Here is a 24,268-nt window from a genome sequence, read left to right on the forward strand (position 1 = left end):
TGAACGTCAAATTTCTGCCTCTGGTAATGTGCCTTACCGGCATTAAGAGCAATTAAAGAAAATTAGTTTTGTGTCCTCTGCAGTGTTAAGAGAGAAAGGCTTTTGGTTTGGGAGAAAAGGAAAAAGGTGTAAAGAAAGGAAAGTTGCCTTTTTTCTTTTATATAGTGTAGAGATGTTTTCGCTGGCGATATGAGCGCCTTTTGGGGACAGTCGCGGTGGATCTTGTGTAGACTGGTGAGACGTCCCAACCATTAATCGGCTGTGATAGCACTGTCAGTCGCCCGATCTTGTGCGTGTCTTTATAATCCGAGCTGACGACCTCATAATCGTACACGTGCAAAAGAAAGTGTGAAGCGCCTTAATATTTTGCCTCGGTGTAGAAAAGGGGTCCCGTGTTTGCACTTGTCTGGGCTATAGCTCAGGGGGAGGATGAAAAAAATTAAAAGTGCTCACTTTGACTTAAGGCAGAAGCGCAGTCCAGCGTCTCAAAGGCCAGCACAGCTATGCGCGCGCGCCGGCTGCTCAACTTTTGCTGGGCAGGAGACGCCAGTTTTTGCAGACACGTTCACATGATCAAAAGTCTCAGCGCTCTTTGGAGGTCACTGGTGCATTTGTGTCTCCTATAAAAGCAGCTTCACTTGAAATCACTTTGTAATTTTGCACAGGTAAAAACGTCTGCTGGATTCTTCTTTAACTCTTCTGCTTTCTATATCTTCTGCATTGCATTTAGGTCTTTCAAGTTATCCTGATGTTTTGTCTCATAGTGCCGTCTTAGATTAAATTCTGTAATTACAGCCACATTAGCTGCACAAATGAGACACACGGGTTTACCGGCAATGTCAGTAAACATATACTCAGCCTCCCATCAGTTTTTAAGGGCTCTATTTTCAGAATCAACTTTTCTCTTCGGCATCGTGTGGGCTAGCTTCGTAATAACTTGCAGCATCATAAGCTATACTTGATTAACGCGGTAAGTGTTCGGCAAGGCAGCTGAAGCACTGCATTATGGGATCTGTAGTTTATTGTGTTACCAGCGCTTCATATCCCCGGGCCATTAATAACAATAATATACAACTCTCGTTTATATCCTGCGTCCTCTCATTAAACTTGTATCCCGCACTACCCGTGGGCATGACAAACGCCAGCGGCAGCCTGTCTATGAACTTAATTTAAATTTTATGTTTACACCGTGCTTTGTTTCAGTAGCATCACTCATGAATATGGTTGTATATATGTCATTAAGCTCTCTTCCTATTGTTTTACTGCCTTCTCAATTATATAATGCATGTTTTCTAAAGCGCTTTTTGGAGCTCTTCCTGGTTTTCTACTAAAGCGCTTTTTGGAGCTCTTCCTGGTTTTCTACGTACTGCGTTAAAAGTCAGTTCACGTGATTACGTGGGGCGTGATGATGTCACACGAAACTCCGCCCCCACGTCTTTCAAGCTCAACTCCATTACAGTAAATGGAGAAAAATAACTTCCAGTTATGACCATTACGTGTAGAATTTCGAAATGAAACCTGCCCAACTTTTGTAAGGAAGCTGTAAGGAATAAGCCTGCCAAATTTCAGCTTTCTACCTACATGGGAAGTTGGAGAATTAGTGATGAGTCAGTGAGTCAGTCAGTCAGTGAGTCAGTCAGTCAGTGAGGGCTTTGCCTTTTATTATTATAGATATATATTGGCATGGCCGCCCCTGCAGTCCTTGCTTTTCTTTCTCCAAGTAACCGATCACTATACAATCAGCTCTGTAATAGACGTTAAGCCATCTGTAGTTTAATTATTCTATCCTTCACGCCAGTCCCAGTGAAGAATATAGATTATTTAAATGAAGTTAAAGTTTTATCTGTATAATATAATAAACATATTTTGCTGCATTTCATCTTAAAAATGATATCCTCATCATATGTAAACACGCGCTTTATAAAGTGGCTCAGGTTGTGCAATATTATAACTGTAGTGCAAGTTTACAGTGAGGTGATTGTACTTATAAGTAGAAACAGTTCTACAAGGAGCAATTGATTGTGTGCGTTTATAGTTCTAGGGATGAAACGGTTTCTGAACAGCGAGGTCCACACAGGAAAGGCTTTGAAATGTTTTGCCATGGCTGAGGTAACGTGTGCTTGAAGCTGTATACTGATAATTCTCTTTCCGATCAGCTGCTGCTGTGATTCACACTCAGATACAGTGATATAAATACTACGAGTGGTGCAGTGAGAGTAATATGGGAAAAGATGATCCGCTGTGGCAACTCCTAACGGGAGGAGCTGAAAGAAGAAGAAGGTGCAGTTAGAGTAACAACGCTAAAGCAGTTATGGTATTTGGAATACTATGGCTGTTCCCTCTACCATTATATTGTTATAAGTTAATTACAATCAGATGCATTACACTAATAAACAATATGCGGTTAGTTTCAGTGTATTTATAAAGCCGCGCCAGGAAAATAAGGAGTAACCACACAGGAACAGTAGGACTGCTTTGACGCTGGGTGCCGCCAGTCTGCAAAACCGAGCAGAGAACTTGCGTACAACAAGGTATGAGGTACCATGGAAAAGTGCGTGGCTTTACGCCAAGTGTAGGTTTTATACATCGCGATTTGAACGTGGAAAGTTTTTACGCAACATTTTTGTGCGTACGCATCGTTTATACATGAGGCCCCTGGTGCTCTCTATCTTGCTGTACAGTATGGTTGCGAGACATGAACGCTATCCAGTGCCCTGAGATGAAGACTTGATTCCTTCAGGGCTGTATCTGTTCGGAGAACCCTTGGTTACCGGTGGTTTGATTTTGTGTCAAATGAGCGGCTGCTCATGGAGTCCCGAATGAGGCACATTACCTGTATTGTGAGAAAGCATCAGTTATGGCACTATGGCCAAGTGGAGTGATTCCCCAAGAGTAATCTGGCTCACAGGATCCTTATTACTGATGATCCGAGCAGCTGGGCCACGAGGATGCCCATATAACACCAGGCTGTGGCAGATAGAGGGTCTTTTCTGGGTGGTGGGATTGGACTGTGTGTCTGCATAGGGGGTTGCCAACAAGGATTCTGAGGTGTTTTGTTGTATGGTGGGTGCTGCAACGTGCTATACCAGTGCATGCTCTCCACCCTGACCTGACCTGACCTACCAAGGGCAGCCAAATGTATCAACTACAGTTTTTAACTATTATGTTGTCTATTTTACGGCATAGCCTGCTATCTCACCAAGCTCAGTCGAATGGCTGAGAAATGTATCAATTGCAACTTGAGCTAATGGGCCAAATTGGTGCTAAATTTGATTAGCAGGGTGAGAGGATGTAGGTCGATGGAGAAGTGCAGCAAATTAAAAGGATGAACTGTCTGCCTAAGATTACAAAAGAGCAGGCACTCCAAAAATTCAGACTCATTCTTAAAATTCACAAGGATGATAATGCACCATCTTCAGGTAATCAAGTCACTGTTTCTAGTAGAAACTTTACTTCACAGTGCGCCTCTGTTTCATGCAAAGCAGAGACTGACCAGTAGCTAACATTAAAAAGTGAGGAGATTTTGATTGATACTATGAAAATATAGAAACATGAATACAGTATTTACTGGATATTTATATATATATGTAATCATATACTGGACAATTAGAACAATGCATGCATAGAAATTTAAATATATAATATGTGTGGTAGAAATCAAACATATTTATTAAAGAAAGAAATATCCTCTTCTGGGAAATGTCTGGTAAACCATTTAGAGTCAGTAATCAAGCAGGAGAAACACTGTTCATTACGTCATTTATTACTATTTAGCAAATGTTTGGACAGGGTGCATTCTTTATTACAGTCTATTACAGCATGATGAGAATGGTCTGAGAAAAAGGGATATATGTATACATTTTACTCTGGTTGGTTACACCCAAATGACTTATATAAAACTAGACATTAAACCCGTTAAAATACGGGTAAGCTAGAACAGTAGTGCATAAACATTTGTATGAACAGTCTATATTAAATGGCAAGGGACCTTGTATGTGGCTGTAATATGTGTCACTGTATTGTGTGCCTTTAATTTTCTCTCTCAGTAATACTGGTTTGTATTTCCGTAAAATGCCTGTAATTTTGTCTGACAGTAATACAGTGGAACCTCGGTTCACTACCATAATTCATTCCAAAACTCTGGTTGAACCAAAGTAATTTCCCCCATAGGATTGTATGTAAATACAATTAATCTGTTCCTGACCGTATGAACTGTATGTAAATATATATTTTTTTAATTTTTTAAGCACAAATATAGTTAACTATACCATAGAAATCACAGCGTAATAGTAAACTAAATGTAAAAACCTTGAACAACAGAAAACTAACACTGCAAAATTTGCGCTATAGCCTTATGACCAGCTCGCTAAAACTCTTTTTAATGAGTTTTAAGCACAGGGGAAAAAAATGAACATTTGAAAAATCTGTAATTTAATAAACAACCAAGAAAAGTAACATTGCAACAATGCACGCATGCGCCTGTGTGTGTGTGTGTGTGTGTGTGTGTGTGTGTGAGTGACTCGCGCGCGCGCCTGTGTGTGTGTCTGTCTCTCTCTCTCTGCACAGGAAGAGACTGAACACGTGCTGTGTGGCCCCGAGCATGTGCACTTCACCAGAAGACACACACACGGACACCTGGACGCACACAAGGGTTTTATTAAAGAGGATAAAAGTCAATTTTATTATACTCTGGTTCTTCTTATACCCTTAGGGTTGAGCCACTACCCTTGAAATTTCTGTATATGTAACAACTGTCCATTCTGGTTGTTTACAGGACATCTTTTGATTTCTTAGTCATCTTTCAGTACATTTTGTGTATTGCATGTATGTCTTTGCTGTTCACTTGACCTTTATCTGGTTTCCAAATATGCCTGAACAGGTTTCTGATATTTATTAACCCTTGATACTATTTCTTTAAAATGAATGCTATATTTTAATATGGAAAGCATATAAAACACTTTATCCTAAATGACTAGGTGACCCCTATTTTTTCTTCCACATATGATTAATCACTCATTTTAATTAATCACTTGTTTATAACATATTATTATTTTTAAGCATATTGTATTCTCACCAATATAGTTTAAGCACTGTTTGGCATTGAACTACCAGAATGTTAACATACGGAATTCACTAATATGCACTGAATCTTACAAGTGACTGCTCCACCAATAAACTGACACCCTGAAAACTGATGCAAAGACTTGGTGGATGATCAACAATAAGGGGGCATGGTTTAAAAAAGGTAAAAGACAAACGTGGCAATATGCAAAGAGGTGCTAATGAATAAGGGACATGGAAGAACAGAATTTACTGAGGAGCGGGCTTGACCAAAGGGTACCCAGAGAAAGATGGCAAATGCCATCAGGTGTTGTCCATTAGCATATTAGGAGTGTCAAATCATTTTATCTGTGTTAAGAAATGTATAAAAATGTCTTCATGCTCAGGAACTGCAGCTTTCTCCATGGACAGAGCACAGCTGTTTATTATCAACATACAGAGAAAGATGCCGCCGACTGGTGTAGCTCACCGTCTGCTCGTCTCTCTAGTCTATGTTTTAACTTTGTTTTTATGTTTTATTTCATCCCAACGATCACTATCCTATGATCGGGAGTCTTTACTAAGCATATTTTCTGGGCTACTTTCCTCTCAATTTTCATCATCTGATTGGATTTTTTGTGAACCTCCACCTTTGTTTTATTCATCTCTTGACTTCTTCACCTGGACGCCAGTATCAACGTGTATCAGTGAGTTGAATGACCCTCAGAGATGCAAATGCACCTGCCTCCGTCGTGGGAAAAGAGCCGGAATTGCTGTTAAACAACGCCGACTCAAGTCCCAGAGCTTTGTTTCTCGATGCCTGTGAGTTGTCTATAACCCATCTTCTCCTGCTCAGGAATCCATCACTGATTCATGGGCTGGACACCAGTTTAATTGGTCCATTTCAAGACAGCATCACTTTTCCTCGGTGTGCAATCGGACAGTAAACGCTGCTAATCTTAGCACACTCACCTGTGCTCATCCTGCAACGAGCTCTTCTACTTCTATCAAGGCTGCTCTCCTGAACGTGAGATCAGTGTCTAATAAAACTTTTATTCTGCAAGACTTTATTACATCAAAAAATCTGGATTTCTTCTTCATCACTGAGACTTGGATTTTACAGTAAATGGTGACTCTTCATGTTTTACTGACTTGGTTCCATCAGGTTATTCATTTTTAAACTCTCCTCGTTTAACTTGTTGTGGCGGGTGGGCATCGCCACTGTTTTTAAAAGTATGTTCTTGTGTCGAAGCCTTACAAGGGGTCCGTTTAGCAGCTTTGAACTTCAACTTTTCGAAGTGTGCAGCTCCCCTTCTTTGTTGTTTGCCGCGGTTTATAGACCTCCTGTAATTAATGATACTTTCATTTCTGAATTCTCTGATCTCCTGGCTGATATCACCCTCTCCCATGACAAAATATTTATTGTTGGTGATTTCAACATATCCGTTTGTTGTCAATCAAAACCTTTGGTCAAAGACTTTTTATCACTAATGGACTCATTTGATTTTATACAGCATATTAATACGCCAAGTCACTCTCTCGGTCACACTCTTGATCTCGTTCTTACTCATGATATTTCAGTGAATAGTATTGATTTATGTGATGTTTCTTTTCACTGATCACTTTTCTGTAATGATGGATCTGCATATTACTGTTGATCTCCCGACTAATAGCTTTCCACCAAGCTGCTCGCGCTTTTTAAATTCTTCCATTATATCTGATTTTAAAACAATTTTCTCTAGTCTTTATATGCATGACCAAAATAATGATAGCGATGATTCTGTCGTAAAATGTAATTCCTCCTGTAAAACGGTTTTAGACGCAATTGCTCCACCCAAGATACGAAGTAATAAGGTAAGACCTGCTCCCTGGCTAAATGAAACTGCGCGATCACTGTGCCGCGCCTGTCGAACTGCTGAATGGCATTGGAAAAAAGATAGACTGACTATCTCTAAACAGATTTTCAGGACTTATCTTTTCAATTTCCAGGCTGAAGTTAAGAAATCAAAACATGACTTCTTTGCCGATTTAGTATCCCGCCATTCAAACAATCCTAGGGTTTCATTCTTTGTCAGCAAAATTGATACTATCCACCGTAGCACTGTTCAAACTGGCTATGAACTTCCTACTGTTAATCATGACATTGTTCTAGATTCCTTTGATCAAGTCTCACTTTCAATGCTAAAAAGAACTATTGACACCCTTAAACCAGCTTCCAGCCCCCTCGATATTGTACCACCACGTCTCTTAGTGGAAGCCTTTGTTGTGTTGGGCCCATCTTTACTAGCCATTATAAATGATTCTATTAGTTTGGGGGTTGTGCCCTCATTTTTTAAACATGCTGCAGTCCGTCCCCATCTAAAAAAAGCAGGATTAGATCCTGAAGTTATAACCAACTTTCGTCCAATTTTTTCCATTTGTGGCTAAAATTCTAGAAAAAATTATTTATAATCAATTGGTCAATCACCTTAACTCCAATAATTTATTTGAGATCTACCAATCTGGCTTTAGGCGTTCTCATAGTGTTGAAACGGCACTCCTGAAAGTGTTCAACGACATCTCTCTTATTACTGACTCAGGTGATGCGGCAGTCCTTGTCCTCCTTGACCTGTCCACTGCCTTTGACACCATTGACCATGAAATATTGCTGATGCGGCTTGAACATCTTGTTGGGATTAAAGGGGCTGCTCTTAACTGGTTCAGGTCATATATAACTGGTAGACACTTTTCAGTGACTTTAAATTCCTCTTTTTCATCTACTGCTCCCCTCAAATATGGTGTTCCTCAGGGATCCATTTTGGGTCCTATTTTATTCTCTATATACCTTCACCCTATTGGAGCGATTTTTAGGAAATTTAACATTTCTTTTGACTGCTGTGCTGATGATACACAGGTTTATATTCCTGTCTGCAACTCTGCAACAAATCAACTCCACAACTGTCTGTCTGAACTAAGATCCTGGATGGCTAATAATTTTCTTGATCTAAATCAAAATAAAACAGAGGTGCTTATAGTGGGTCCACCAGCTAAAGCCCAAATTGGTCTTGGACTTCTCGGCTCTTTCTCTGTCTTTTCCAAACCTCAAGTCCGCAATCTTGGTGTTACCTTTGATAGTAACCTCTCTTTTGAGAAACAAGTAAATTCTGTAGTCAAGAGTTGCTTTTCCAACTTCGTCTATTAGGTAAGATAAAGCCTTTTTTATCTTCTAGGGATCTTGAGAAAGCTACTCATGCTTTTATTTTTTCTCGCCTCAATTATTGCAATTCGCTGTATTCTGGGATTAACAAATCTCTGATACACAGGTTACAGTTGGTCCAAAATGCTGCCGCTCGCTTTCTGGTTGGGGCAAGGAAGTATGACTCTGTTTCTCCTATTTTAGCTTCTTTACACTGGCTGCCTGTCAGTTTTCGAATTGATTTTAAAATCTTATTGCTAAATCTTTACATAGGCTTGCTCCTGCCTATTTATCTGAATTGTGTGATTTACACCAGCCATCTAGAGTGCTTAGATCTTCTGGTCAGTTGTCTCTTGTTGTCCCTCGTACCAGTACAACTAAGGGGGACAGGGCCTTTGCGGCTGCTGCCCCTCGCCTGTGGAACTCTCTACCTTATCATATTAAGGAGTCATCTACAATTGAACTGTTTAAAACAAGATTAAAAACTCATTTCTTTTCACTTGCATTCAGTGACCTTCAGTAATACTGATGATTTCCTCTTTGTGATCATATCACATTATTTCTATTTATTATCTATTTTATTTTATGTTCATATTTTATTACTATTTATGTTTTATTGTTTATTGTTTTTGTTTTTCTTTTATTCTATTATTGTAAAGCACTTTGGCCGCAGCATTACTATGTTGTTTTAAATGTGCTATATAAATAAATTGACACTGACATCTTTAATAAACGTCTAAACTAAAACCAGAAGGCTTTTGGACTCTACATAATTTCCTGACTTTGGATGTTATTGGTTTGGGATTTTATTCTCTGGCACTACTGGCAGTATAATGACAAAGGACAGGCTTAGTGGACTGGTGATAATTTCCACAGAACATTCAAATTGAAGCTGCACTTAACACTAGAATTACCAGAGTCTATGAAAAAACTCGTAGATCTGTCCCACCTTAAATCGCTTCTTAAAACCGTTCTCATCTCTCCGCCAGCCTCCTTTGTCCTGTAAATGTGCCGATAAAAGCAAACTACAAGCAGCCGGCTATTCCATCCCCCCACCGACTTAGAACGTGTACGAACTTCTCCCAGCTCATGCCTCGATTATCTGGGAGTGAAGTGGAGTTTTAGACTGGAAATAATAGATTGTTATTTGGAACACACACATTTCGTGTGTTCCGTTTCTACAGTAATCTGTAAACACAATGTTAAAACAGAAACTTTTTTCATATTTTAGTAATAAATGTTACAAAATGTAGGCATAGTGGTAAGATTTCGTCACTTAGAGCGCATGGCGGATCTTGCTGTACCTCAAGAGATCAAGTTCGATTCCCCGCTGGGGAGGAAATTTGTTTATTTTTAACCTTCGCCGTTCTGCCTGCCTGAACTCCCTGTCTATCTATATAGTAATTTTATTATTATATAGGAGCTTCCCTGTCTGCCTATCATATAGTGCCTTTCCTTCCTATCTATCTCCTTAGCTGTTTTTTATATATCTATTATACAGTGCCTTCCCTGTTTATTTATATATCTAGTGCCTTCTCTGCCTGTCTGGCTGTCTGTCTGATTGCATATAGCACTGAACATACTGCTCTGTACTGTTCTGTCCTCTGCATGTCCTAGAGTACAAAAGAAACACTACCATACAGCAACATGTGCAAACTGGCAAGATCGGGGAAAAAAAACACGCTGATCACTGATTAGAAACTGCAAGATGAATGAAAGAGACAATATATGTAAAAACATCATCGCGCTAATGCAATATTATTTGAAAACAAACAGCGTCAGATCGGGTTTGAATATGCGCCCGATCTGCGCTGTTCTTTCAAATAATATTACATGTATATCGTTGAAACTGCTGCACTGAATAAGCTGACACCTTCTGTAAAAGCGTCAGCGTGTATTCAAACCCGATCTGACGCTATTCGTTTTTCAAATAATATTGCATTTACTGTACTATTTTAGAATAAAAACATACATTTGATTTCAGTCAGTCTGTAAGAGCCAGTGTAAATGCACGATAATTGTAAAGGGTAGCTTTTTTTTTTAATTCAGTTCCATTCTCTCAGTTCACGATCCCCCCCTCCCCATCTGACACTGCTGTTTTCACATAAAGACGCGCTATAGCTCGTATGTTTTTTATAGGGAAGAAAGTACAGTGTCAGGCGCCCATTCAGTGTAATAGGAACCATAGCACAGAGAGGTGTGTACACTGCAACAAGTACACATGTCGTAAATGTAGGAAGGGTGTGTGGGAATCTATATATATACAGTAGTTCACTAAGGCAAGACAACCATGAAAAGCACGCCGGAAGGGGCGTGGACTCACTAAGCCGCCGACAAGTGAGACACCTCTGGCGCGGAAGGAGCCACGCCCACCAACTCCATTGGATATGACGACAACTCGCAGGGCCACTCCCACCAAGTCGGACGCGAGGACACAGAAAAAGTGGCGTCATTTATATTCATCTGTCGTGGAGGCCACATGCGGTGCAGGTCAGGTTAATGTCATGCACCTCCGAGCTACGTTGACTGTTCATAGAGGCATGTTTCGCGGGCGTGAGTCGCCATATGCAGCGTGTGAAAGCGGTTTTGCGAGGGTATCTCATGGGATCTTTAAAACAATCCTTTACAACTGAGGTTAAAACACAATGAAGTAAGCAGTCTTTAAAAACCGAGTTTTCGGTTACAACGCATGACCGCTTGCACCATGGCAAACTGTTTTACACACTACATACAGCAATTTGCATCCGCGACAAACATGCGTCTTCTTAAATGCTCCTGCAGGAACACGGAAGACGTTTTCCTGCCCACCAACACTCCTTTTTCACCGGCCCGCGTCTACCCTCGCTCTCTAGGCATTCACACTGCCTGCCCATGTGCCCGGACGCAAAAACTCACCGACCACCCAGTTAGCCCCTTTCGTCTGTGCTAGGAGTCCACATGCACGTCTAAGCCATGTTGACTTTTCATTATTCTTTTCGGTTTCGTCACCAACCGCGTCCACCATGAAAAACCATGCGAAAGGAACAACGAAGCCCCGCCCAGAAACTCTACCCCTCCTCCCACGTGCTCAGGAACGCACCTCAGACCACTGCCCGCCAAATCAAACAGCTCATCAAACACATACTCACTCGCTTTGGTCTGTGCTGCGGTCCAAACCCAGCTGTGAGCCACGTTGACTATTCTTTTGCCCTCCATGGCTACCGCTTCAAATGTATTTCATGGAAACAACACTTCTTTCAATGTTATAGAAATTCCTGCTTCAGGTAACTGTTTGTTTCTGTCAGTCGGGTTTTTTTGGAGAAATGTCATTGACGAAACTGTTGCTCTCAAACTTCGTAACATGGCTGTTAGCTTTGTTTGCCAACATTGGGATAACTTCGGTGACATGGTGTCCGTTGTTCTTAGTCACAGAGGCATTGTTATACAGTCTGCTCAACAATACGCTGATTACATGAATACATCCGGAGTCTATGGTGGCGAGGCAGAAATTGTGGCAATGTCCCAAATCCTTCCAGCTACTATCAGCATTTACTTCCAAGAACGTCCTCATGCCTCTCCTCGAGTTTACAATCCGGCGCAGCGTCTCTTCATATCCCTGCTCTTTAGCGGTCCTTTGGATCATGGGCATTACGAGGTTCTCATGCCTCTCAAATACCCACGTGATAACCTTCTGGTGACATCTTTTGACTCTGTCGGTATGTGCACACAGGGTGCACACCCACTTGCTCGCCACACTAATGTGACGTCACCTGCCCACTCTCCTCTTCCTGAAAAACATTTAAAGACACCCTCCCCTGAACACACGCATTCCACACAGGACTTTCAATGCACCTTTTGTTCCAAAAGCTTCAGAGTGCACAGATATCTGAACGCACATTTGAAAAAACACAACACTAACCGAATGATGCAATGTGAACATTGCCAACAATGCTTCAAAACAACTCGAGCTCTCAAAAACACTTACGAACTCATTCCACTCTCACCTTCAATTGCACATTTTGTAACGAGGACTTCACAGGTGAGATGGATCTCCACAACCATATGCAGATCCATTCAACGCAAAGATTTGTATGCAAAATTTGCGACAAACACTTTCACGCACAGATACCTTACTAACCATCTCAAAACACATTCCCTGATGAATTCTTTTCAGTGTCAACACTGCTCCAAAACCTTCACACGCCAGAAATATCTCAAAGCACATTTACACACCCACTCCACTGAACAAGCGATTCCAAACAGATCTTTGAATGCGATTTGTTCAAAAGCGTTCGAGTGCAGAGATTTCTCAACATGCATTTAAAAACACACTCCACTGAACGAATTATGCAATGTGAACATTGCCAGCAATGCTTCGACACAACTCATTCCAATTCCCTTCAGTGTCAACACAGCACTAAATCGTTCATGCACAAACATCGCATTCACTTTTCTGCAGCTTTTCAAGAAGATACCGCCATTCACGTCCAAGAACATAACATTGGCCTTCCTACGCGCTATGTGCTTCTTGCAATGCTCTTCATTGGCCAGCAGAGGTCAACAAATCCGGACATTACACTAAGTGTTGTCATGCCGGCAAGGTGTCTTTGCCACCGCTATCCAAACCCCCTCTTTTATTAGAAGACCTCTTGACTGGCAAGAACCCACTGTCCCGAAATTACTGTGATCATATCAGGGAATACAACTCTGCTTTAGCTTTCGCGTCAATGAAGCACATCGCTCAACCATCTGGACAAGGACCGTATGCTTTCAGAATCCACGGTCAAATTTATCACCAGGTCTCTCCTTTATATAACAATCCTGACCGTCACCACAATACGGTCAGCTATATATCTTCGATTCTGCTGAGGCTACCAGTCACGTTTGCAAAAGGAATGTAATAGCGCTTGCAGTGACATTTTGTTGCTTCAACTAGACAAAATGATAAGACAGGTTAATCCCTTCGCAAAGTCTTACATGCAAATGCATGACATTATCACTCACGGTAACCCTGTTACTGCTGTACGAATGGTGTTCATGGAAAATCCAGGTCTGGATATGAGAAGGTATAACGCCCCATCCTGTCAAACTGATGTTGCTGCTATCTTTGTAGGTGAAGACGGGGAACCTCCTGCACAATGCGACATTTGCATATATCCAAGGGGAGATGCTTGCAAGCGTATCTCTGTTCTCAATATGAACTGTGACCCCATGGTTTATCCACTGCTATTCCCTTATGGAGATCCAGGCTGGCACATACAATTAACCCATGTTGAAGAAAAGCGAACCGCGAAAAGAACGCGAGTCACACAGCTCCAATTTTATGCTTTCAGGCTTGCCATGAGATCTTCATTTAGTGTCTTGCATTCCAGTGGCAAACTCCTCCAGCAATACATCGTTGACGCATATGTCAGAACAGAAGGCGCGCGTCTACATTACCTTCGCTCACATCAACAAGATTTGCGTGTAGAGCAATACAGGGGACTTATGGATGCTGTCACTGCGAAAGCACATCACCATGACCTCCGCCCTGGACAATTGATCATTCTTCCCTCTACTTTCAAGGCAGTCCAAGGCACATGCAACAGAACTACCAAGACGCGATGGCAATTGTCCGCAAATGTGGAAAGCCTGACTTATTCTTAACCTTCACCTGCAATCCTGCTTTGCCAGAAATCTGCAACGCTATTTCCCATCATGAGCAAATAGAACACAGACCTGACATCGTTGCTCGCGTTTTTCATATCAAACTGCGACATTTTCTAGCAGATATTCTGGAAAGGAATATTTTCGGCAATGTCCTCGCTTACATCTTCGTCATTGAATTCCAAAAACGAGGATTGCCTCATTGCCATATGTTAATTACACTTGACTCACAATCCAAAATAAGGACCAAAGATGATATAGACAAATATGTTTGTGCTGAGCTTCCAAATCCTGAAATTCACCCTCGACTTTTCCAAATTGTCATTAAATGCATGGTGCATGGTCCGTGTGGCACCTCAGCGTAAATCACCTTGCATGAAAGGCGCATGTACCAAAAATTTCCCGAAAGACTTCAACGCGGAGACAAGAAAACACACAAGGCTACCCCATATACCACAGAAGACAAGGGAGAACTGCCGTTGTTGGCAAATACGATATCGACAACCGTTGGATAGTTCCTTACAATCCGTGGCTTTCTCAGAAATTCAATGCTCATATTAATGTTGAAGTTTGCGCGTCCATTCAATGTATCAAGTATCTTTATAAGTATGTGTACAAAGGACACGACGCTGCATCAATTGCACTCCAGGGAATCAAGCCGATGATATTTTTGAACATGACGAAATACAGACTTTCCTTGACGGTAGGTATGTTAGTGTTCCTGAGGCTATGTGGCGTTTGAACGAGTACAGCCTATCAGAAAAATCTCACGTCATTACCCGACTACCAGTTCATTTGCCGGAACAACAACTCATTTTCTTTCATGAGGGTCGCGAGGAACAGGCGCTCCAAAGACACGCCCACAAAAACACTATGCTGTTAGCATGGTTTGAACTCAACAAAAAAGATCCTGAAGCTGTAGAGTTGCATTACACTGATGTTCCGCAAAATTACACGTTTCAAACATCCTCTGGAAAATGGAAAAAGAGAATCAGAGGAGGGACAAAAGTGATCGGTAGAATGCCTGTTGTTGCCATTCACGACACCGAACGTTATTACCTCAGACTTCTCCTTACCTGTTGCGTGGGTATCACAAGTTTTCACCATCTACGAACAGTCAATGGTATCGAATGTGACACTTTCAAAAAAGCTTGCCAAGAGTTAGGTCTTCTTAAAGACGACAAGATATGGCATGATACTCTTTCAGAGGCATCCCAGATACGAATGCCACGATTCTTGCGAGAGGTTCGTTTTCATCTGTGTCTTCGGTGAACCACACAATGTTCCACACCTTTGGGATACACATAAACTCTCCCTTTCCGAAGACTTTCTCACAAAATATTCCACAACCACCGCTTGCATGTATGCTCTCGCTGACATTAATGACATGCTGCAACCACATGGCTTCAACCTGCACAAATTGCACCTGTCCCCCCACTGACATTCCTCCACTGTGTCATTCATCTCCCACCTTCGACGCTCAGGCTGAAAACTCACACGCTGTAGAACACTACGACAAACTCAACACAGAACAGAAACACGCTGTTGATACTGTTTTACACGCTGCATATAACAATTCCCATCCCGATGCTTCTTCTTGGATGGGCCTGCAGGAACAGGGAAAACCTTTGTGTACAAAACCCTGATTCATACCATCAGAGCTAGGGGAGACATTCCCACAACCTTAGCATCTACAGGAATAGCTGCAACATTATTACTGGGTGGACGAACTGCCCATTCTGTTTTTAAAATACCATTGAAGCTCACTTCTACTTCCACATGCAACATCAAACCTTCCTCACCACATGCTCAACTTCTTCTACAATCCAAAGTTATTATATGGGACGAGGCCAATGACACACGCATACGCATTCCAGGCAGTTGACAGGTTATTACGTGACCTCACGGGTGACACGCAGCCTTTTGGAGGCAAAACAATACTATTGGGTGGAGATTTCCGACAAATTCTCCCCGTCATTATGTGTGGCTCCCACGCGCTTACTGTCACCAGTTGCATTAACAAGCACCCTTTGTGGCGTCACATGCATGTTCTTTCACTGACAACAAATATGAGAGCTCTTCCTGAAGAACAACATTTCGCACAATGGCTCCTTGATGTTGGAGACGGGATAAACGGAACACCTGTGACATTGCCTTCACATTGTTTTCCTTTAATTTCTGATCCCGTTCAACAACTGTATGGCGACATTGACTTCTCATCTGTCACTCTGGAACAACTCAGCACGCGAGCTATATTAAGCGTCACCAACGAAGACTCGCTATACCTTAATGAAGAAGTGCTAAAACTTATTCCTAGCAGTGAAGTGACTTTCACGAGCGTGGACTCCATCGTCACAGATGATCCTGCAGATCAACTTTTATTCCCCGAGGAATTTCTTAATAGTCTTACTCCTACTGGCATGCCTCCACATAAACTCAAAATTAAAAATGGAGCCGTCATCATGCTTCTCAGAAACCTCCTGCCTGCAAAAGGTCTTTGTAATGGCACTAGACTGTCTGTTAGCGCCATTCACCGTAATGTGCTGGAGTGTAAAACTATCACATCTGCAACCTCACAAACTGTCCTTATTCCCCGGATATGCCTGACCCCGTCAGATTCAAATCTGCCTTTTACTTTTACCTGAAGACAACTTCCTGTTCAATTGGCATTTGCGATGACAATTAATAAGGCACAAGGACAAACTTTCAAAAAGATATGCCTCTATCTGCCAAAACCAGTCTTTACTCATGGACAATTATATGTTGCTCTCTCCAGAGTTCCATCTTTTCATTCACTTTCTGTTGTATCCTCAAACCCTCCCTTTTTGGATAACTGTGTCTTTCCAGAAGTGTTCAAGCATCAATAAATAATTATGCGACATTTGTTATGCCGCGGGTTCACTGTTGTGTTGTGTTTTGCCCTCTCCAGAGTTCCATCTTTTCATTCACTTACTGTTGTATTCTCACACCAACCCGTGTTAGACAGCCGTGTCTTTCCAGAAGTGTTTAGCATTCATTAAATAATTATGCATGAGACTTAGCATGTGTCTACCTGGCGCAGACAAGCGTGGGTAAGCCGTTGAACCCCTTTCGGGCTGCAAACCGTGGAATTCCCACTAAGTGCGACTCATACACTCCCACTGGTTACGTTCCTTCCCTTTGTACACACCCCCCTCCCACCTCGCTACTATCGTGGTCGGGTGTCTTGGTGGATTATATATAGAAAAGCAGCCAAAAACGCACAGAGCAATGAAAAGTCTACGTGAGTCACATGTGCATCTGGACTGTGCAAAGACAACAACGACTCAAGTGACGAGTTGGAGGTGGGCACATGAGCAGGCAGTGCATACTGAACGAGAAATCAGCAGACTAGCATGACGGAGGGAGTGGAATGGACGTCCTTCTCCTCTCCTCCCGTTCCACCCTCTGTGCCTCAGCGCCATCCACCCCCATCCCTCCATCTGGCAGGAGAAGGCGCGTTTGTGGTCCGCCAGTTTTCAGTCACAGACGATTGTGTGTTGGTTCGTTCCGTGCATTGTTACAATGTTGCTTTTCTTGCTGATTTATTACATTACCGATTTTTCAAATGTTAATTTTCTCCCTGTGCTTAGAAATCATTAAAAATCCGGCCTGATTATGCGGCGTATGGTACGGCGCGGGTTGGCGAGTTGTTAATATTTGAATGTGATGATTTTATATAGCACGTATCGGAAATCAGCAGTTCTTAGCATTGCACCACGCAAGCTGTCATATCAACCGCCTACTGTAACTTGCTTTATTTTTTCTTCACTTATAGTCTAGAATAAAAGTGCACTTGTTTTGTTATACTTGTACACCAACATATGTTCCTGTGTTTGGCGACGGGCATGCTCAAAAATACATGTGTAATGCCACGAAAAGTGCGCAGGCACTTCAGTTCGCAAGCATTGGTACGAGAATGCAGTCACAAGTACGCTGCAGAGCTACAGTGCATCTTTATGTGAAAACAGCAGTGTCGGTGGGGGGTAGGGAAGGATCCTGAACACGACTGAGAGAATGACAAGTGAATAAAAAAAACAAAAAAACTAACCTTTACAAGTATCATAAATTACACTGGCTGTTACACACTGAAATCAAATGTATGTTTTTATTCTAAAATAGTAAGAATAAAAGCAGTTTACTTCTCAAAACTGAGTCATGCGGGATCGAACTCATGACCTTTTGACTACTATTCAGCAGCTGATATCATTATGCTACTATGGTTGTTGTACTAAGTATGTGTCAATGTGGCATGCTAAGGCGGCTTTTTATCTGCAGTTATATTTTTGAATAAAAGCATACTTGTTCTGTTATATTTGTACCTTTTGTGAAAGTGTTTCTTTGATATTTGGACTTCAGGCTTCATACATTATATAGTTTATGCCTACATTTTGTTATTTACTACTACAATATGAAAAACGTTTCTGTTTTAAAAATGTGTTTACATGGATTACTGTAGAAATGGAACACACGTGAAATGCGTGTATTCCAAATAATGATCTATTATTTCCACTCTAAAACTCCACTTCACTCCCAGATAATCAATCAAGGCATGAGCTGGGAGAAGTTTGTGCACGTTCTAAGTCGGTGGGGTGGCTACTTGCAGATTTTCTTTATCAGCACATTTAGATTACAAAAGACGCTGGCGGAGAGGTGAGAACGGTTTTAAGAAGCGATTTAAGTTGGGACAGATCTACGAGTTTTTCGTAGGCTCTGGTAATTCTAGTGTTAAGAGCTTTTCAGCTATAAATGCCTGGTATATACACCTCTAAAAGCTAAGTTTAATTAATGAAATAATATTAATTAATCTAATAATTAATTTTTCTGTTTCCCCAAAAATATCCAGTTTGTGCCTTTTATGAGACGAGAGAAAGAGTGAGACAGAGATTTTGTGGTAAGGTCAATATTTTGGTCTATTGTTAACTGCTGCACATTAACCTCCACTCCTCTTGTATGTCTGTTTTCTAAATCCACTTATTCCTGCCAGCAGAGTCAAGCATTTATATTCATTATTCATCTAACAATTATTTTTTTGAACTTGCTTAATTTTTTTTTATATCTAATGGCACAGGCAGTATTGGACACAAGACAAGGAAAATGTACAAACTCCACTCAACAATGAAACAGAAAATTACTTACAGGCTTTAAAATGTTTTTGGCATTCTGCACACACTGGGTAGCTGCTTTCTTCACGCCATCATTCAGCTTTGATGTAAGCATGCTAGAACACTCAGCAAAAAATGTGTCCAGATCTTTAAGTTTATCAATAAGAAGTTCCGATATTTCATTAAGAGCGTCTTTATTTATTATATCCTATAAAATAAACAAAACAACTAACAGGAGTTATTCAACTGCATCTAATTAATTCATTAGATTTTAAATTGTAATAATCTTTGTGGCTTGCAGCAAAGGTATTTAAGAATCTGAATCTTTACAACAGATTTTTTAACTAAGTACATATAACCTTTTTCACAGTTGTTTAGACCCATCCATTTGCCATTTGTTCTGACTAAAGAAGTTTTTTGGTGACAAGAAATTCCAGGACAATAATTAGGCAACTGTAGCTGTGGAAAGTTGATTTAACTAGCATCCAAAAACTTGATGCTTAAGAAGCTTCCAGAATATTGTAATATGTGTAGTACAGTTTACGGAGAATATGTAGAAAAACAGCATGTGTGATATTTCTGTTGTGTCCTTAATAAAATGATGAGAATCACGTTTTCATTCATATGTTAATGCTTTTCATGATATGAATAAAATTACTTTACCTCTTCCTTTGCATTTTTTTGTGTGATATTAAGAAAGGATGTTATTCCTGATACTACAGTCACATAGTTTTCTACATCTTTCTGTATCTGGTTGACGTAAAGATTCATCAGATGCTTTTCCAACCCTGGAATTTCTAAAGTAAATGATAATAATAAATACATAACTGAATATAATATATATTAAACATTTCTTAGTAAAATTACACACAGCATAGCATAACAGTTAAGTAAATAACTGTTGAATTAGCTTCATATTTGTATTTAATTAAAAAAAAATTAGCAATTTTAAAATATATTTTCATTATATTTTTGTACAAATATACTATGAAAAAGATTATTAAACAGTGCAAGTTCCACTACTTCAACAGTAATTAGTGTATAAAGATTATTTCACTTTAACTTTAAACTTTTGTTGAAAGATAACTATAAAATTTGATGTTACCTATTTGAAATATGTTGCTTGGAACTTGTTTTTTATCTTATCAAAATAATTTGTAATCTGTTGTAATAATCTGTTTAATCAGATATAGCAGAAAATTGCAAACATACATAGAACTATCTGCTTTTTTTTTACTGTGATCACCTTTAAGATTCAGTCAGTCTTACCTGTTTCTTCCTTATTCAAGACAGGATTTTCGTCATTTCTGTACTGCTCTGAACTCACTGTGAACACTTCAATGAAATCTTCATGAGAGTTCATTTCAGTGCCAAGCATTCTCTGAAAAGGCATATGAAAAAAAATTAATAAAATGTAAGAATACAAAGAAATTCTAAAGCCAACCTAAACATTAGTAGCAGAAATAAAAGAGATAACATTAATTTCAGCCTGACAGCATTGGTTTCTTTTACTGAAGAAGATAGCATTTCAGTTAAACAAAAAGATTTTCAATCCTCAACAACAACTTCCAAATTCAAATTTTTCATAACAGAATCAAGTATGTGTTTCAGCTCAGTGCATGTACTGTATCAGAATGTCATTCAGATGTTCATGGTTACAGTATTTGCATATCAAAATGCAACTTGAGTTCTGGCAGATGAGCTTCATTTACCATATCAGACAGAAGCAGTGGAACTAGTTATGGTCAGGTAAACAACATTCTCCAGTTTAAAAGTTACTGACTACGGCTTTAGTAAGACTGATTAAAAATGTGTATAAAAAAAAGATGTAACTAATTTTAAATGTAAGTAACACAGAATGATTACAAAGGTGCAAATCAAGTAGAAAGCAAAAAGGTGACAAGAAAAGAACATGAAGTGCCCTGCTCCTGGCTGTTATTGGGTGGCTATTCCATTTACCCACACATCTCAGTTACCTTTTGTACAAAAACATCATCTTCACATCTGTCTAATTTCCATCTGTACTACCTCTGTTCTCTCGTCACCCTCTAATCAAGCTCTTGTGACTCCCCTCCTGACTCTAGGTTCACCTGGCCAGTGTGAAAGGCAGGTGTTCCTATCTGCAAACTGAATCCCTAGATAATGTTTAAAATAGTTAGAAATCTGGTTTACTTTTGTAATTCTTGTGGCTTTTATTACTACTATTGGGTGTTTTAACATTTGTCAGGAATCTGAATCTAAAATCCATTAATTGCTGTGTAATTTAATAGTTGTGATAATGCTTAAGCGGATTCTGCCACCATCTTGGTTGTTTTGTCTTTCCCTTTGTTAGAAATGCAACCTGCATTGTTAGCTTTGTGTCAAAAGAGGTCATGCCTTCCAGTAATAATGCGACAGATTAAAAGGTCATTGTTCAAAACACTTCCTCATCCAAGATTGGAGATAAGGAAACTCTTTTCTCAACCTGATTTTGTTATTTTTAAAACTCTTTTTCTTTGGTACTTCCTGTCTTTGACTTGTGCTTAGTTTTTTGATTATGATTTTGTCTCTCAATTTGGCTTTGGTTATAGTGTTGATTTATCTTCCAGTTTAGACCAGTTTTGTTTTCTGACTACTTTTTTTCCTGGTCACCATAATGAAATACATTTTACTAGCATGCCTAGCATAACAGTATATTCAAATTTCAATGAGTGACTCTGAAAGGAGGTGTGTATTTTGCAACATGTGAATAATGAGGAGTTGAAAAACAAATTACAAGTGTGCACACTTCTTGGAATAAATAGCAGGAACTATGAACAGAGGACACATCCTCTCATTCTAGGCCTGAAGTTAATAGTAGTCAAGGTAAAGACCCGAAAATATTACGTCCTAGTAGATACTGTATTCCAGAGACCCTAGTGAATGTTGGGTACTTCAGTGTTGCATGATTATGTACATTATGTACATTGTTACTGTTGGATAAAAAAGTATTGTAACAATCTGGGAAAGAAATTGCCACTGAGGCAGTGTGTTCTAAAAAAATGTAAAAAAAAAAAAAAGGTGGCTGCATGGAGTGCTGTGAAGAGGGGCGGGCAGAGGAGACAAAACTGCCACTCTTAATAAACAGCCTCTGGGGTGCTGGGGAGGAGGGTCTTTGGAAAGGATGTTCAGGTAAAAAAGAGTGTGTTTTAACTCGTTGTGTGGGGTGGTTTTTGTTCAATGCTTGTATTTTTGTCCTGACTACGTTGTTTTCAGCCTTTTAAGTCAGAAGAAAAGAAATAAAACCATTGTTTAGTTTTTTTTGGACAATTACCACCACTTGCTTGTGAGATTTATAGCCCACCTGGGAAGGGATACTACACTGGTGTCAAAAGCGGGATGACGCATCCCATTAAGACGGCTGTTGCAAGAAACAAAGGACGTTAAAATGACTGACTAAGAATTTCCCCCTCCACCCTGATGGTTACTGCAATGCAAAGAAGAACCCACGGACAAACATGAAGAACCAAGAGGCGCGACGGAAAGGCATGATTCACCAAGGTTGAAACCGGGACTCTATGACGGGATGGGCAGCTGGAAAGCCTTTTGGAACAGGTTCGAAGTTGTTGCAGAAGCGAATAGGTGGGGGTCAAGGATAGAGCAGTGCAGTTGGTGGCGGCGTTGGAAGGGGAGGCCTTGAAAATCCTTGAGGATGTTTAAAGGACTTGGGACTGCTTTTGAAGGTCATTGAGTGCCGTTTCAAGCAGACAGAAACCATATTACGACTGCAAAGGCAACTGCAGGAACAAACTTGGAGGTCTGGAGAACGTCTAGAAACGTTTGCCGTGGAAGTGCAGGGACTGGTGGGGAGAGCCTATGCACATTTTCCCCGCTGGGGCCGGGACAAATTGGCACATGACACATTTCTCCATTGACATGAGCCTAAAGCGCTGCGCCACCACATTCAACTTGCCCGACCAGCAACTCTAGAAGAGGTGGTCATTACCCGTTTGGGTAGCAAAAATTAGAGACACTTGCATCTTGGGTGTAGACTTTTTGACTAAAACCCAGGCTCAGATTTACTTTGGCCCCGGGACCCTGTTGATACCTGGCAGTGCACCCTGTCAATTGATGGGCTGTCAGCTTCAGTCGGGACCGCCTACCCACTCTCTCAATCAACTGGGAGCCTCCCCTACCCCTGCGAGCAATAACGGTGAGTGATGAAATGATACTCTGGAAGGCCTCTGTGAAAGAAGTTTCCATGGTTTAAAGGAACCTTAGCGACAACGACTTAAGGATGTATTGGAGGAATTCCCCTGGCACGACAGATCGAGGCAGATAGGTTGGTACTCGAGATAATTCTGGAATTATCGAGCCATCAGATTCTCCTTGGTGTTCCCCTGTTGTTTTGGTTAAAAAGAAATCAAGACAATGGCATTTTTGTGTCTATTACCGCCAGTTGAATGCAGTTACGTGAAAAGATTCGTATCCGCTTCCTAGAATCGATGAGACCCTTGATCTGGTGTCTAGGTCGTATTGGTTCTCCATGCTAGATTTAAGAAGTGGCTACTGGCAGGTGGAGCTGGCCCCAGACGCCAAGGAAAAAATTGCATTTTCGACTAGGGACGGTTTTGGAAATTCCAAGTGCTCCCATTCGGATTGTACAACTTTTGAACAGCTATTGAACCGTGTCCTCTCGGACATCCCTCGTTCCAGATTCCCGGTATATTTGGACGATGTGATGGCACATGGACCCACATTTGAAGCTGCTTTGCACTCCCTTAGAACCATACTAGAGAAATTGCAGAAAGCAGGACTTAAGCTACACCATGATAAGTGCCAATTGCTGCACCGAGAAGTCACCTACTTGGGGCACCGAGTAAGTCAGTGGTTCTCAAACTGTGGGGCAGGCCCCCCTTGGGGGGGGGCGCGAAAATGTGAAAAAAAGAAAACAAGACTCGAAAATATGAAAAATGCATCTATTGAATCCCAAACAAATTAACTTAAACTTCATTCTGATACTAGAAAAATAAATATAGAGTTAGATAAATGTTGATTAAAGTTAAGTAGGTATAATAAAATATGCAAAAAACGTTAGGGGGGCGCGATTAAAACTGTTATGAAAGCTCGGGTCACAAATACTTAAAGGTTGAGAAACGCTGGAGTAAGTGAAAGGGGGGTGGCCACAGAAGACAGCAAAACTCAAGCGATCCGTGACTGGCCAACTCCAGTTAACGTACGGCAAATCTGTGGATTCCTCGGATTGGCATCCTACTACCAGCATTTTGTTCCCGGGTTCACTACGATGGCTGCACCCCTTCACCGGCTAACAAAAAAAGGTCAGTAT

General features: G+C 40.7%; 1 protein-coding gene across 3 annotated transcripts in view; it reads right to left on the reverse strand.

Annotated features, from left to right (window-relative positions):
- The window catches only part of LOC120517598 (nuclear GTPase SLIP-GC-like), a 151,213-nt gene that overhangs the window by 65,937 nt on the left and 61,008 nt on the right, over window positions 1-24,268 (reverse strand). For all 3 annotated transcript variants that reach the window (XM_039740008.1, XM_039740005.1, XM_039740009.1), the window contains exons 11-13: window positions 20,233-20,344; window positions 19,627-19,760; window positions 18,998-19,171 (exon numbers count right to left, since the gene is read on the reverse strand). In XM_039740008.1, coding sequence (XP_039595942.1) covers window positions 18,998-19,171; window positions 19,627-19,760; window positions 20,233-20,344 — 420 coding nt within the window. The remainder of the gene's footprint in view (window positions 1-18,997; window positions 19,172-19,626; window positions 19,761-20,232; window positions 20,345-24,268) is intronic.

Source organism: Polypterus senegalus, chromosome 17 (assembly GCF_016835505.1).
Source record: "Polypterus senegalus isolate Bchr_013 chromosome 17, ASM1683550v1, whole genome shotgun sequence".
Lineage (NCBI taxonomy): Eukaryota > Metazoa > Chordata > Cladistia > Polypteriformes > Polypteridae > Polypterus > Polypterus senegalus.